Source organism: Gymnoscopelus microlampas, assembly GCF_963454915.1.
Source record: "Gymnoscopelus microlampas genome assembly, chromosome: 10".
Classification (NCBI taxonomy): domain Eukaryota; kingdom Metazoa; phylum Chordata; class Actinopteri; order Myctophiformes; family Myctophidae; genus Gymnoscopelus; species Gymnoscopelus microlampas.
The window spans coordinates 29326466-29340238 of NC_139947.1; the positions used below are offsets into that span (position 1 = coordinate 29326466).

Genomic DNA, 13773 nt, shown 5'->3' on the forward strand with positions numbered 1-13773 from the left:
AGCAGACAGGGACTGATTTTAACCACATCAAACCCAGCATACCTACTCTGGGGCGAACATCGGTTCAAAAATAGCAGATATATAGTGTATTATAGATCAGCTATTGTTGGAGAGTTCAGTGGCCTTGTGGTTAGAGTATCCACCCAGAGTCTAGGAGGTCAGTGTTCAATCCCCAGCCAATTCGTACCAAAGATTATGAAAATGATACCCAATGCCTCACTTCACTCAGCAACAAGGTGTTGGATTGGGGTACGTTCCTGCGACATATAGCGTCATGTCCAGGTGGTGTACTTGTACATCATGCTGCCTCACACTATGGAAACAGGAGATAGGCTCCTGACCTCGAAACCGTTGGTTTACAAACGGTTCCCGAGGCAAAGAGCGGAAGTGCAGATGGGGAAAAGGAGGGGTTCTATATACAGTAGACCCCTGGAGGACTCCAGTCAGTTTAAAGGAATATTCCATGTTAAATTCCATGTTAAATGTATAGATGTTTAGTCAATTTCTAACATTAACTGTGTCGATCAATGCAAAAATATTTTCAAAATATCAACACAAGATGAGAAGATGCTATTTTTCGGATCCATTCTGAATATGGTGTTTGCTGCTTGATACCTAGAAAACCCTGGTTCTTGAGCAAATACCAATGATTACACCATTAGGGGTTTGGTACAGTACATTGAGTACAAGACTGTGGACAGACACAAAATGGCTGTTGTTGGGATCAATGACTTTTCAATTACAGGAGTTTTGCTAACACAAAGGGATTCCATATAGTATGCATAGATATGAAATACATGAGTGTGTATCTGTCTTGACTGGACTACACAGTACACTTTCCCACTTATAACTACAGTAGTAATGTGTCTCACCGTTCCCTCTGCCAGGGCAGAGATGACGTTACCCAGAGCAGACAAAGACTTGTTGATGTTCTTAGCTTCATCCAGGACAGATCCCGCAGCACCAGTCTTACTGACCTGGAAAAGGGAGAGAGAATGAGAGACAACATGCACAGCAAAATAACACACATCAGTGTCTTTAAAACACTGGACAAAAAAAGAAGAAAAAAAGAAAAAACTATTCTAGAAATCTCAAATATCTTCAAATTCTATGGTAACTTAGTATACATACTACTGTTTATATAGTATTAATTTGTTAACATTGCAGTAAGTTACAGTCGTGCAATAGCGAATACATGGATTGATACTAGTATGACAATACAGAAGCATATCCACTTTAATGCAATAAAATATATTTGCAAATAATGAATTACATCTATGGAATCAAATGTTGAAAAACTCTGACAGCCTTCAAAAGCGTGTTTTGCGTGTTTTGTTATACAACGGAATCTTGTACTGTATGAAGAGTGTAGCTATAGTGTTTGGTTTACAGCAGGTTATCAGACAATGGTCCTCTAATACAGTTCCCTACCTTCTCGCTGCCAGCCAGATCCACCAGGTAGAGTTTTCCACACAGTTTCTGCTCCGTCTCTACATGCTCCTGCTTGATGTTGATCAGGAAGATACTGTGACTTCGAGAGCTGTGCTCGTTCATGTCTGCACAAGGACAGAGGAGGGTCAACGATCAGGCCATGAAAGACATGATCAAGAGCGTTCCCTAAACGCCAATGCAGAAAAATGGACCAATAAGGGCACCCAGGTGGCGCAGGGGTGCGAGTCCGATCTCTGTCGCTGCATTATGGACTCCTACGGGTCAGTTAGGGTGCCTGTTCAGTGGGGAGCGGAACTGAGAAGGATAGCATGTTCCTACGCCCTCCTGGTGAAACTCCTCACTGTCAGATGATCGAAAATATCATCCATAACAGTACTGCAGTAAAACCAGACAAATGAAATATATCTATAATAATACTTTGAAGCAACAGAGGCCACATTCTTAGCAGAACAGAAGCAGAGAGATTTGTCAAATGACAAATCTCCACTTAGATAAAAGTGAAGCTCTTTGCACATTCCCTTGAGTTTAACTGGTTGGTTGTTCTCTAAAATGTACACAATATAAGAAATTAAAGTAGAATGTTCAGTTATTGTCAGACAGTCAATAATTGTGTTTAACACCTACTTGTACTGATCATACTGATCATGAGTTTAATTATAGAAAACTGACAAGCTTTAATGTGCTGTACATATTTTGCTTCTTTTTTTTCTTACTGTAATGAACAGACAAAATGGAAAACCAAAATAAATCAAAACAGCAGGGAGACAGTATAAGAACTAATTTCACCATAGACCTAGTACATCATAGAGAACAGCATTGAACGAACGAAATGCTCAAACTCCCTCACCCAATTTGACCTCCGCAGACATGCAATTTAAGTTTCTCTGCAGATCATATCTGAGGAAGCCAGTTCAATGGCTGCAGAGCTGAGAACATTTTAGTCTGCTTTCACTACTCTGTGTTGCAGCAGACAGCACAGTGAGTCAGCAGGCAGACATTAAGCATCCTCTACAACTGGAAATGCAGTTTGCTTCTGTTTTTATCATTGTGCAAATAAACAAAAAAACTAAACTAATGCTGAAATCACCCTTTAACTGTTTTCAAGGTGGGGGATTATATATCATAATGTTTTCCTTTTTTTCCTGTACTGATGTTATTTTTATGTATTGTTTATGTACAATTGGTACAGGGGGGTGTCATTTCATAGTCTTAATTCTATTTTTGCTCTGCTGAGCAGGTCCAAATGTAATCTGCTGTGCAAGTCTTTGCATTGTTATAGCTGATTGTACAAAGGCTTATTTTGCTCAAAAAAACATTTTCCTCATGGTGAAAGATGTCTAGTGTAAGACCTACATGTCTCCATATCTGTGGAACAGGGTCATAGCCTGTAATGTGCCTTGTAGGTTTGATACCTGCACAGAGCTGCGAGGGCAGTTTGCTTATTATCAGGAAATTTGAGACCAGCGATTAGAGACAAAATGGTAATGTAACACCTACAGAATATTCTGGGAAAACATGCAGCACAACTGCATAACAGGGTACAGTATGTAAACAAGATATGAACTGAAACGTTACAGACACAACTCAGAAAATGAGAAATATACTGTATTACAACTATGAAAATATAAAAACTGTATTAAAAAAACGGTATTATACAAAATATATACTGCTGCTAATTATTATAAGGTGATTGAAATATATTTATATGGTACTCAAGATAGACAAGATAGACAAGACAGACGGACAGACAGACAGACAGACAGACAGACAGACAGACAGACAGACAGACAGACAGACAGACAGACAGACATTACATTTATATAACACTTTATCTTGACACCCACCTGGGTGATGCACGGCAGCCATTTTGGGCCAGAACGCTCACCACACATTAACTTGATGTGGAGGGGGAGGGAGTCATTGAGCCAATTTCTCTGGGGGATAATTAGGTGGCCAGATGGAGAGGGATTTTTGGCCAGGACACTAAGGAACCCCCTACTCTTTGCGATAAGTGCCATGGGATACCACAGTGATGAAGGATATAGGTTTCACATCTCATCTGAAGGACGACATCTCCAAGAGCAGTGGTTCTCAAATGTTTACATTTCAAGGACCCCCATAACTCAGAGTTATAGACCTGTGAGGGGCTATTTGGAACTCCACTTTGAGAACCACTGTCCTAGAGAACAGTGTCCCCGTCACTGCACTAGGGCAATGACTAATGCACATTTTTTGCCATAGAGCTCATTAAATCCTATTAGATATTTAGTTGAAATTAACTTGCTCTTTGTGCATACAGTGTGCATGGCTCAGTTCCTTGAAATAGCTTATAGCACTATGATGATCTGTTCTCAGGTTTTTGCAAATCTGCAATGACTGCCAGATAAATTAAACCAAGTTCTTATTTCCGTCATTACAAGCCATGTCATTTAACGAGTGCAGTACACTCTACCATGAAGATTACATAACAACATGCTATAACTGGCTGTATGGAGCCAACTGTCCCTTCACGCATCATTTACAGCTCCAGAACGCTACTGTTGGTAACAGAGAGAGCTGTGTTATGTAATTAGATGAAGGAAATAGTGGTATGGATTGTTACAATGGGAGAGGAATAAGAAATTATTATTATTACTATCATTATTATTATTATTATTTAAAAATGTGGCTTTTTAGATTATTGTTTTTCGTGTTCTTGTGAGCTAAACATTTTTTCTGTGTTTAAATACAGTTTCAGTTATGTAATGCTGTTCCAGACTTGAGAGAGACTTACTGGTCACAGCAACATGGCGGTTGGCTTTGCCTTCATCGATCACATCCATAACCTCATCAGGGCTTGACACAAAACGCTCAGTGCATCCCTGCATTGTTAGAGAAGAGAGGAGAGGAGAGGAGAGGAGAGGAGAGGAGAGGAGAGGAGAGGAGAGGAGAGGAGAGGAGAGGAGAGGTTTACGGTACGCATTTAAATAAAATAAAGTCAATTTTACATGTGTATTTTATATTAACTTATTTGCTTGTTCGTTGTGTAATTTAAAGTTTAAAAAATGTCATATACTCTCCTAAAATCAGGATCGGCATCGGACCCATAAATCATCAGTCATACTCTAATGTGTACTACTGTAATTGTAACAACAGCTTAAACAAACCTTGACATAAGGGACCCTATTCTTATCCTCATGGACAGAGAGGTTAGTCTTTGTCACTAGAAAATACACAGAGAAAAAAGGATGAGCTTGAGATAATTAATTCTAAGTTTTACACAACATGCCGTATTGAAATCATTGATGGAGTTAGAGGTTACTTGCATAGGTTCATATTTTACTGTCTGACTTAGCATAGCCTGGGCAGCGTTCCTTTTCGGGTATATGATCCGGTCGGGAGCGGACCGGATCGCGACAAACCGGAAAGACGTCTCACCCCAAAATAGGTCCGTCCTATAAAATCCTTCATGCGGCGTAGTTTAGCTTGTTTTTTAAATATAAATGTGAGTGTACTTTCCGGAGACTATTTAGCGTCTGTATTATCCGTATTATCCCACGGGGAAATTCTATTCCATTTAAATAGGGATTGGGGAAGAAAAACAAAGCGGCACCGCAAAACCGGATCGCGACAATCCGGAGAGAGGATTCTTTGTTCATTTTTTTTTTCAGTAGGCGTGGCCTAGACCGGATCATATGGGTCTTTAGTAACGTAGACCAGGCTTTCCTCCGAGGTGGAAAGACTGGTGATGCGAGGTTAGACTTAGCATGCTCTGTTGACAGGATATTTGAGAGACAGTGCTGTATACTAACCATCCAGGAGGTCACGGATTTTATCCATGTAGATTTCAAAGTATGAAACCTAGACAGGACCATTAAAACAGTATTAGTCTGGTTTAAATAATAACAACAACAACAACAACAATAATAATAATAATATATATTTTTTTTAAACAATGAAACTTGACACAACACAACACCCAAATTATCTCAAGCTTTAGAAAACAGGAAACCTTGATGTGGAACTCTAGGTTCTCATCCATGGCAAAGATGTGGTTGAAGATGTCCTCTGCAATACGAGGGATGATCCCCATCTGGTGAGGGTCATGCAGCTTACCCTGGAACAGTCACAAATGTCAATTTACCCAGAAGGAAGATAATTGTATCAATAGGTTACAGTTTGTATTAATTATTTAAGATGTGTAGTGTCTATGTGCACTGTCCTTTAAATTGACCGTACGTAAGTTGTCAGCATGGTCTTATTGCTAAATGTCAATATATTTGACACTGATGTCATCAAGAAACATTCAGATAAGCCATCAGACTAAGACACTCTAAATTAGTTAGAGTTGGACTACATGTAACTGATTCCCTTGCTGTGATGTCTAGCTATGTGCAATATCCTCTATCCTGTATCCGTTATGCTGCTGAGGAGTCTTTGTAGTGCAATATTGCATACGTAACACATATAATCCACATCCCATCCGTTGTGGTCTACTTGCAGATAGACCTCTGTTTGTTGTTTTACAAGTAACAGCCTTGTGTTTTTGCGAAGGAATAAATGTAGCCAAGTCACAGAGGCTATTTGTGCTATGACACAGCAATAAATTCAGTTGCATTGACATTGGCACAATCTAAAGGCATCCTGTGCCCATTCTAACCATAAATATAGGCATAAACAAATTATTTCAGAAAATGAAGTTTCACAATTATGCTGGTCTGAGATGTTATCCTACTATCCTACTATAATTCTACAAAGCTCTGCAGTGGTGGTGTAGTGGTGTAGTGGTGGTGAGGCCAAAAGTGGTTCTGCCCAGTTCTCCTCAGTTGCTGGAGCAGTTGATCTGAATTTGCACACAGCCATTGACCATTACCATGTGCACGGAACAGCGAAGCCCGTTGTTCGATTTCACCAAATTTCAGCTGTTTATTAGCGTTTTTGTGTAAAAGAATGTCGCCATGGTCACGACTGCCCAGCTGTGGGATGGCCCCTCGAGCTATGGGACGAACTGCCTCCCGGGTTGCCAGATCATGTGCGCATATCCCCCCACGGGTATGGATCAGTAAGAATAACTAACTTATTATAAGAATAAAGCCATGAGTTATGTTTCCTAGCTCTGCCATTTATAACACAGTTTCTCAACCTATGGCACGTGAACCACTGGTGTTACACAAGGCCTACTCTAGTGATATGCAGAGTAATCTCCCAAATATAGAAATCTTAAATTAAATATAAAATCTAATTGATTTAAAAAGTTGAAGTGAAATTTCCTGTAAAACCTTTTGTTAAGTAGTTGGTGTGCGCCACACATGCAATTTGTGGCCGTACAACAACGGCTGCACAATCATGACATTTTAGTTGACGATTAATTGTCATACAAATGCGAATAACGATTTATTTATGTAAGACAATTATCTAAAAAATAATTGCACAGGGTGAGTATGACTGAAAAGAAATGACTGACAATGACTTCCACCAATAATCAAAATAAATAATGTACTATTGCCAATTTAGAAAACATATAATCATAATGGTGTCATAGTTTGGAGAGCCAAATATTTTCTGAGTTGGTGTAAAAAGGTTGAGAACCACTGATTTAGAATAAGATATGACATGACAAACACTTTTCTATCTGAGGCCCCTGTACAGTTGAACTTGACATTTTCATTCTGATTCTGAATCACAGGTATTAATGATGTATATATTCTTATTCATAAATCTGTTCGTTAACACAGTGGTGAGTGAACTCTGTACCTCCATGGTGTGGGTCTTCCCGGAGGCGGTCTGTCCATATGCAAAGATAGTGCCATTGTATCCACCCAGCACATCTGTGAGAAATACAATACAAGAAATCAGGAATCTATACCAGCTACATTTGTAGGGATAACACATAATGTTCTCAATGTAATCTACAATGTAACGAAATCTGATGTAAAGTAATTACATACATGAGGAAAAAGTGAAAGCAATGACATCATGCAACAAATAAACTTCCTATTGTATGCATCAAAACTCTATTTCTTTCCCTCTTTATCAGCATTGGCCTGCTGTATATTTTCCCACAAACAAACAAAAAACACACACACACACACACACACACACACACACACACACACACACACACACACACACACACACACACACACACACACACACACACACACACACACACACACACACACACACACACACACACAGTGTGTTAAACATTGTACATGTTTTGTTTGCAGCTAATGATACTTACCCGTGACAATCTGCTTGGCACAGTTGTTATATACCTGTTCCTGAGTGGTGTTGGTCGGGAACACTTTGTCAAATACATAGTTTTTCCCCTGTTGACAACAGCAAACAAAAAATTACATGAATGATTGATTGATTGATTGATGTACTTTATTTAGTAAGACATGAGAACAGTACATGACAGTACATAACAGTACATGGAAGAACAAATTCACAATACAAGGTCTACTAAACTGGATAGCTCATTAAGCACTTAGCTTGTTTAAGATGAGATCCCCATGCACACAAATCATGATGACATATAAGAGACAGACAGATATACACACTACTATACAGAATGTCATACAATCAGTTTACAGGTTACTGGTATGAAGAGTGAAAAATATGTACAAAAGAAGAAAGAGAGGGGGGGGGGGGTAGGGGGTAGGTTAGGTTAGGACATGGGGTAGGTTAGGACTTGGACAGGGGCCATTTTTGAATTGCAGCCTCCTGAAGGTGTATCTTTGGGGCATTTTTGAAAGTGAGTAGGGTTTTACACTCCTTTACTCCTTTTGGTAGGGCATTCCACATTTTTGAGCATGAGAACTAGTTCATTCCCTTTGTTGAGCCAAATCTGGGTTGAACATGATTTGTGGAGCTGCCTCTGGTGTTATGATCATGGACTTAACATTTTGGAAGTATTTTGACAAATACAGGGGGATCCCAATGTTGTGGTGTATCTTGAAGACCAGGCCCATAGCAAGTTGCTGTACTCTGTCCTCAACCATAAGCCATCCAATCCTAGCAAAATGAGCAGGGGTTAGATGGGTTTTGTGATTGAGGCCAAGAAGTAGCCTTACAAGTTTGTTTTGGGATGTTTGGAGCCTTGTTTTTAAGGCATTGGAGGTGTTGTGATACCATACCATGAAGTGCATGCATAATCCTAATGACCTTGTATGAGGGCCCCTGCAAGAATCTTCAGAGTATTCTTACTGACTAGACGATCAATCCTCCACAAATAGCGTGTTATTTTGTGGATGTACTCTGTTCTGAGATAGATAACTTACAGATATATTCATATACACAATCACAGATCTACAGTCAATAAAATGACTTATTGTGCATATAAATAAAGAATATTGCTGTCTTGAATACATGTGATTAATTTGAATTGTTGGCTAATGTCTCTGATTGCATCTTTTGATAGACATGTATAATTTGTTTGCGTATTTTTCTCTTCATCTGCTGATTTCACTTACTGATTTAATTTGTACACTTACAGTATGTTATTGTTTTTAAACTATGCAACACATTGTGCTCTTGAACGCTACTCACTCTGCTTGTATTTTATTGCCCTTTCACAATGAATTTGTCATCAATCTAAGGCTAAGTTATGGGAAATGATGTCACCCCTGCAAGGCTATCAGTGACTGTGGTATCTGATGCTTTGGCAGGGAACTGCTCTGAATGATGTGACTGAGTCATCCTTTATTTGCACGTGCCAAGACGTGAAAAGGCCAAGCTTGTGGATGCATACAGTTCAAAAGGAATGTTTAGATTTGTGCTCAGATTTTTTTTTTTAAGAAATGGAAGGATGTGTATATGTGCATCATTCTCATTGCCACCCCTCCCCCCACAGTACTTTAAAAGACTGCCTAAGCACCTAGCAGTGGAACAGAAGATGGTATCAGCACTGAGCTAGCTTTAGAGAAAGCTAACTCTGCAGTGCACCTGAGTCTAGCCATGTCAGAGCTATATTTCACCTCCTGAGTTTGACACAGGGACCTAAGATGTAGAGTTATAGGCTACTGTAGACGGTTGGGGGATGGTCATGTTCCCTCACTAGAATCCTGATAAACAACAGATGAGACCATAAGATAAGACAATACAGGGCTATGACCTGTACTCTCCAGATTTCCAGCAGCCCCCTTGCATTAATCCTCACTGCAATTATGGACATTAAACATTTTGCTCATAAAATTATGGAGCTTCTTGTAAGATTTCTATGATACACCAATAGATAATTTACCCTTTTTTTTTACTTGACTCCCTGGCTGACATTGCCAACTGATTTTTGTCTGAATGGTAAATAATGTGTCCAATCAAGTTCCCTATTCTCCCCTCCAAATAGTCCTTTTATGATTTTTGAACCTTCACCTCATGTCCAATGGAGCATGGCATTGCTCATGTTCTGTGATAAACATTGACTTTTGTAATCTATTAACAATTGCTTGTTAATAGATTACAGCTAGCTGGGGATTTAAACGTGAAACGAGTCAGCAGTGTTGTTTTAGGTTGAATAATTAGTGACAAACTTTAACTCAAGAGTTAGAGTACAGGCTACTGTAATCCTAAATCTCACCATGATATTAGACATACATTTAGTATGAGCCAGAATGCACCATAACAATGAGAGCTGGTAATTAAATATTGTTAACAAACTGAATCATCAGTGCACAGCCACACGCAATAGTCATCTCCATGATGATGAGTTACTAGAAATGAGAGAGAACCACAGCAAGGACAGAGCGGGAAGGTGGGCAGAGAGAGAGAGAGAGAGAGAGAGAGAGAGAGAGAGAGAGAGAGAGAGAGAGAGAGAGAGAGAGAGAGAGAGAGAGAGAGAGAGAGAGAGAGAGAGAGAGAGAGAGAGAGAGAGAGAGAGAGAGAGAGACAGACAGACAGACAGACAGACAGACAGACAGACAGACAGACAGACAGAGATAGCTCATGGGAGACTCAGGGAGAGAGATATGTAAGAGGTGAAAATGGAGTGAAAGGGGTGGGGTTGAGCAGGAGAACAACAGGGATGTAAATAGAAGGAGGGAGATGTAAAGAGACAGCCAGACAGACAGCAAGACATTCAGACAGAGTCAGAACATGAGTCCAATGAGACAGGAAGAAAGACAGACAGGAGCTGAGGGAAGAGAAAGAAGGCCAGTGTGTAGCATGTTGCTGGGTAATTTATTGATCCTGGCTCTGCAGGTAATTAGAGAGAGCACATTCAGGCATATCTACTGTTAAGAGTTATGAGCAAGTGAGTGAGAGAGAGAGAGAGAGAGAGAGAGAGAGAGAGAGAGAGAGAGAGAGAGAGAGAGAGAGAGAGAGAGCTTAGGGCAAAATGTATCAATGAACATAGAAGGACATCTCACCATTACTCAAGTATTCAAATTAATAATGTATGCTTTGCAATTAGAGGAGATTCAAAATGTAGTATATTCTAATGGCAGTTATGTTGTCCTCATCTGATTGAGTGTTGTTTTTTGATTGGGGGCTGTTTTAGGCTGCACCCAAATATCCATGAAGAAATTGTTAAATTGTTAATTTATAGACAAAATATCTTCTGAAAGCCTTATCATATCCAAGCAATAGGACTTAGGTTGATTTTAAATACTATAGACTTGATAGTTAGCAGCCTATGCCAGATGAACCTATTGTACCTGCTCAAGAGAACAATTATTTTTAAAATATGCATCCCCAGAAGAAAGGTTCATAAGACATGGATGCAATGTATTTTCTACTTCTACAATCAGAGGACACCCCATGATAAAAGCACTTTCCTTGTAGCACAATCTCCTCGCCTGCTAGGATGCTCATTGCTCAATGTCTTGTTATGGTTTATTCTGCAACAACTTCATATTAATGATACTTTTATACAAATGTTCTCAATACATAAAACTCATTATCACATGATGTGGTGCAGGCTAGTATTAGGCAGCCTATTTATAGGTATTTGTATCTATCTACATTACATCGCTGTTGTTAGAGGATTGGTATAAAGTCATAAGTAAAATCCTGAGTGTTAATTTAATTTTACATAATGGTCCATTTGTACGCTCTCAGAGTTAAATGAACACTCTGGATTTTCAGTGTACGCATCCTAGTGGCAAAAGCAGCTGGTATATACACTGAACTCATCAGGACGACAAGGCTTCAAATCATTACCTTTATCCCATCTGTTACCTTCTCTGACCCCCTTTCTCTCTATCTATCTAATAAAGTAGATGTATGCTACCTATAGGGATTAAGTGGTTGAATCAAATAATGTTGTTCACTATATGTATATTGATATTTACTCATTACTTGCGGATAAATTAAATGTTCTGAAACTTTAATCAAATCTAAGTTTTTTAAAAATTGATTAGAAAGTGTTGCAGTCTTGTATCTTTCCTGCACATGCAACATTCCCAGGTTTGGTTACATGCAAGCTACCAGTCCCCTGTCTCTTATTGGTCACTACAGTGAATCCCCATATTAAAATACCATCATCAAGCCTAGCCTTGACCCTGTGGTCTTAGATGGAGAATATGGATTATATACAGCTCAGGGTTATCTTTCTCTTCTATGCCTAAATGAATCTCTAGTATTTCTTACTAATTAGATCTTCTATACATTTTCTTGATGCTATAGACTAGTCACTAGAGCAAGGCATTAGTTTTGGCCTCTGACTGTAACACGAGGAATAGAATAGAATAGAAAGCTGGGGCCCAGGTCACTTCGGGTAGCAGAGCCGGTAAATCATAACTTGAACCATAAAAAAAAGAAGGGGAAAAAAAGGTATTGAAAAAAAAAGGTTTCAATGCAATTGATGGAGAAGGTCTCATCGCATCAGCCCCATACCATGTTTGTACTATAAACAAAGGTTAGGCTTTGTATAGAGGGCTAGGATGTACCCATAAGACTGTATCAAAGATGTATAGGCTACACAGGCCAAGTCTTAATTAACAAATGTAAACAGTAATGTACCTATAGGCCAGTGGTTCTCAACCAGTGGTCCGGGGACCACCAGTGGTCCTTGAGGGGGTTCCAGGTGGTCCCTAGCTAAATGATGGAGAGTTGGTAACCAAATGGACCCTTATTAGATGTTTAACTCTTGAGAGTGTAAAATGAAACCAAATGGACCTGCATTTGGTTTCATTTTACACTCTCAAGAGTAAAATTATTGTTAAACATCTGCATTACTTAATTTACAAGAAGTCTACACAATTAGAGAATGTAGAAGAATTGTTATTTTTATTTGTTTTGTTTGCCTGTTTCTCCTATACCAACATCAATACAGCATGGAATTGTGGACAAAATCGTGACAACAAAATATTGTCTAAATTGGCTAAATCTCATCAAATGGTGGTCCATGGCTCAAATGCTGAATAAATAATGGACCTTGATATGAAAGCGGTTGAAAACCACTGATCTAGGCAAACAGGATACATGCTAGTCTCATTAGTCTGTGTATATCATGGATGGGCTAGAGGCCAGACCCAGTCAGCTGATGCCTGATGCATCAGTAAGGGCCCAATGTGCGCATTTCAACATTAAAGGCGTTTTTCTTTTCTGTGGCAGGCTGTGTGACTCTTTATGGTTAATAAAAAAGGCTGTTGAGATTATTTCACTGATTGTCATTTTTCTTGAGAGGGGAAAAAAGCATAACAAAAACAAAGGCAACAGGACACAATCATTTATTAATGAGGGCCTGTATATGAAAACCAAAGCATCTCCTTTACTCACCCCAACGAGCACAGAGTCGTCTCCCTGGAATTTGGGGATAAACTGGTCTCCACGCAGGATCTCCGACTGATTGAGGGGACGAAAGCGACACAGCACTTTTATATTGCACTCCGTGGTGGCATCGGCCATTGCGCAATTTCAGTTGGGTTGGATGCTGTCCTGCGGGGGTAAATCAGACACTTGCGGGCCTAGTCGACCGTCAAATGAAGTGCTGAGGATGCAAGGATGCTACGTCCTTTGTAATAGAATGACTTTGGAAATCGGTAAACGATGACAAGGTTAAAAATGCTAAACCCACCGCATACAGGTCAAAAGATTCAAGCGAAAATATATTTTGCGCAGCTGAACGGTTTCTTGTCGCAGAGGCGGACAGGCGCTGAAACGTGTCGAATTTGAGGTAAAATCGCAGAAAGGTGGCCTACATAATGGAAATAACGGATTCCAGTGTCGCTCGGGTCTTCTGTAAGTCTGTCCTAGCTTGATCGCGTCTTTGTATGATGCTGTCTCCCTTCTTTTGTAAGATGCGCTGGTTGTGGTGTGGCTGCTTGAAGGTGAGATGCTGCTGTAGCTTCTTTCTGTACCAGTCTAATGTACTAATGGCCTGTTTGGTCGCCAGCTGCG

The 13773-nt window shown here is 39.7% G+C and overlaps 1 protein-coding gene across 1 annotated transcript in view; it reads right to left on the bottom strand.

Moving 5' to 3' along the window:
* Positions 1 to 13642, bottom strand: part of kif5aa (kinesin family member 5A, a) — a 28189-nt gene extending 14547 nt beyond the window's left edge. The window contains exons 1-9 of the mRNA XM_084068047.1: positions 13153 to 13642; positions 7676 to 7763; positions 7186 to 7259; positions 5444 to 5548; positions 5244 to 5292; positions 4599 to 4654; positions 4226 to 4313; positions 1432 to 1556; positions 873 to 977 (exon numbers count right to left, since the gene is read on the bottom strand). Of these exons, the coding sequence (XP_083924173.1) occupies positions 873 to 977; positions 1432 to 1556; positions 4226 to 4313; positions 4599 to 4654; positions 5244 to 5292; positions 5444 to 5548; positions 7186 to 7259; positions 7676 to 7763; positions 13153 to 13281 (819 nt within the window). The 5' untranslated portion in view covers positions 13282 to 13642. The remainder of the gene's footprint in view (positions 1 to 872; positions 978 to 1431; positions 1557 to 4225; positions 4314 to 4598; positions 4655 to 5243; positions 5293 to 5443; positions 5549 to 7185; positions 7260 to 7675; positions 7764 to 13152) is intronic.
* Between the last annotated feature and the right edge of the window lie 131 nt (positions 13643 to 13773).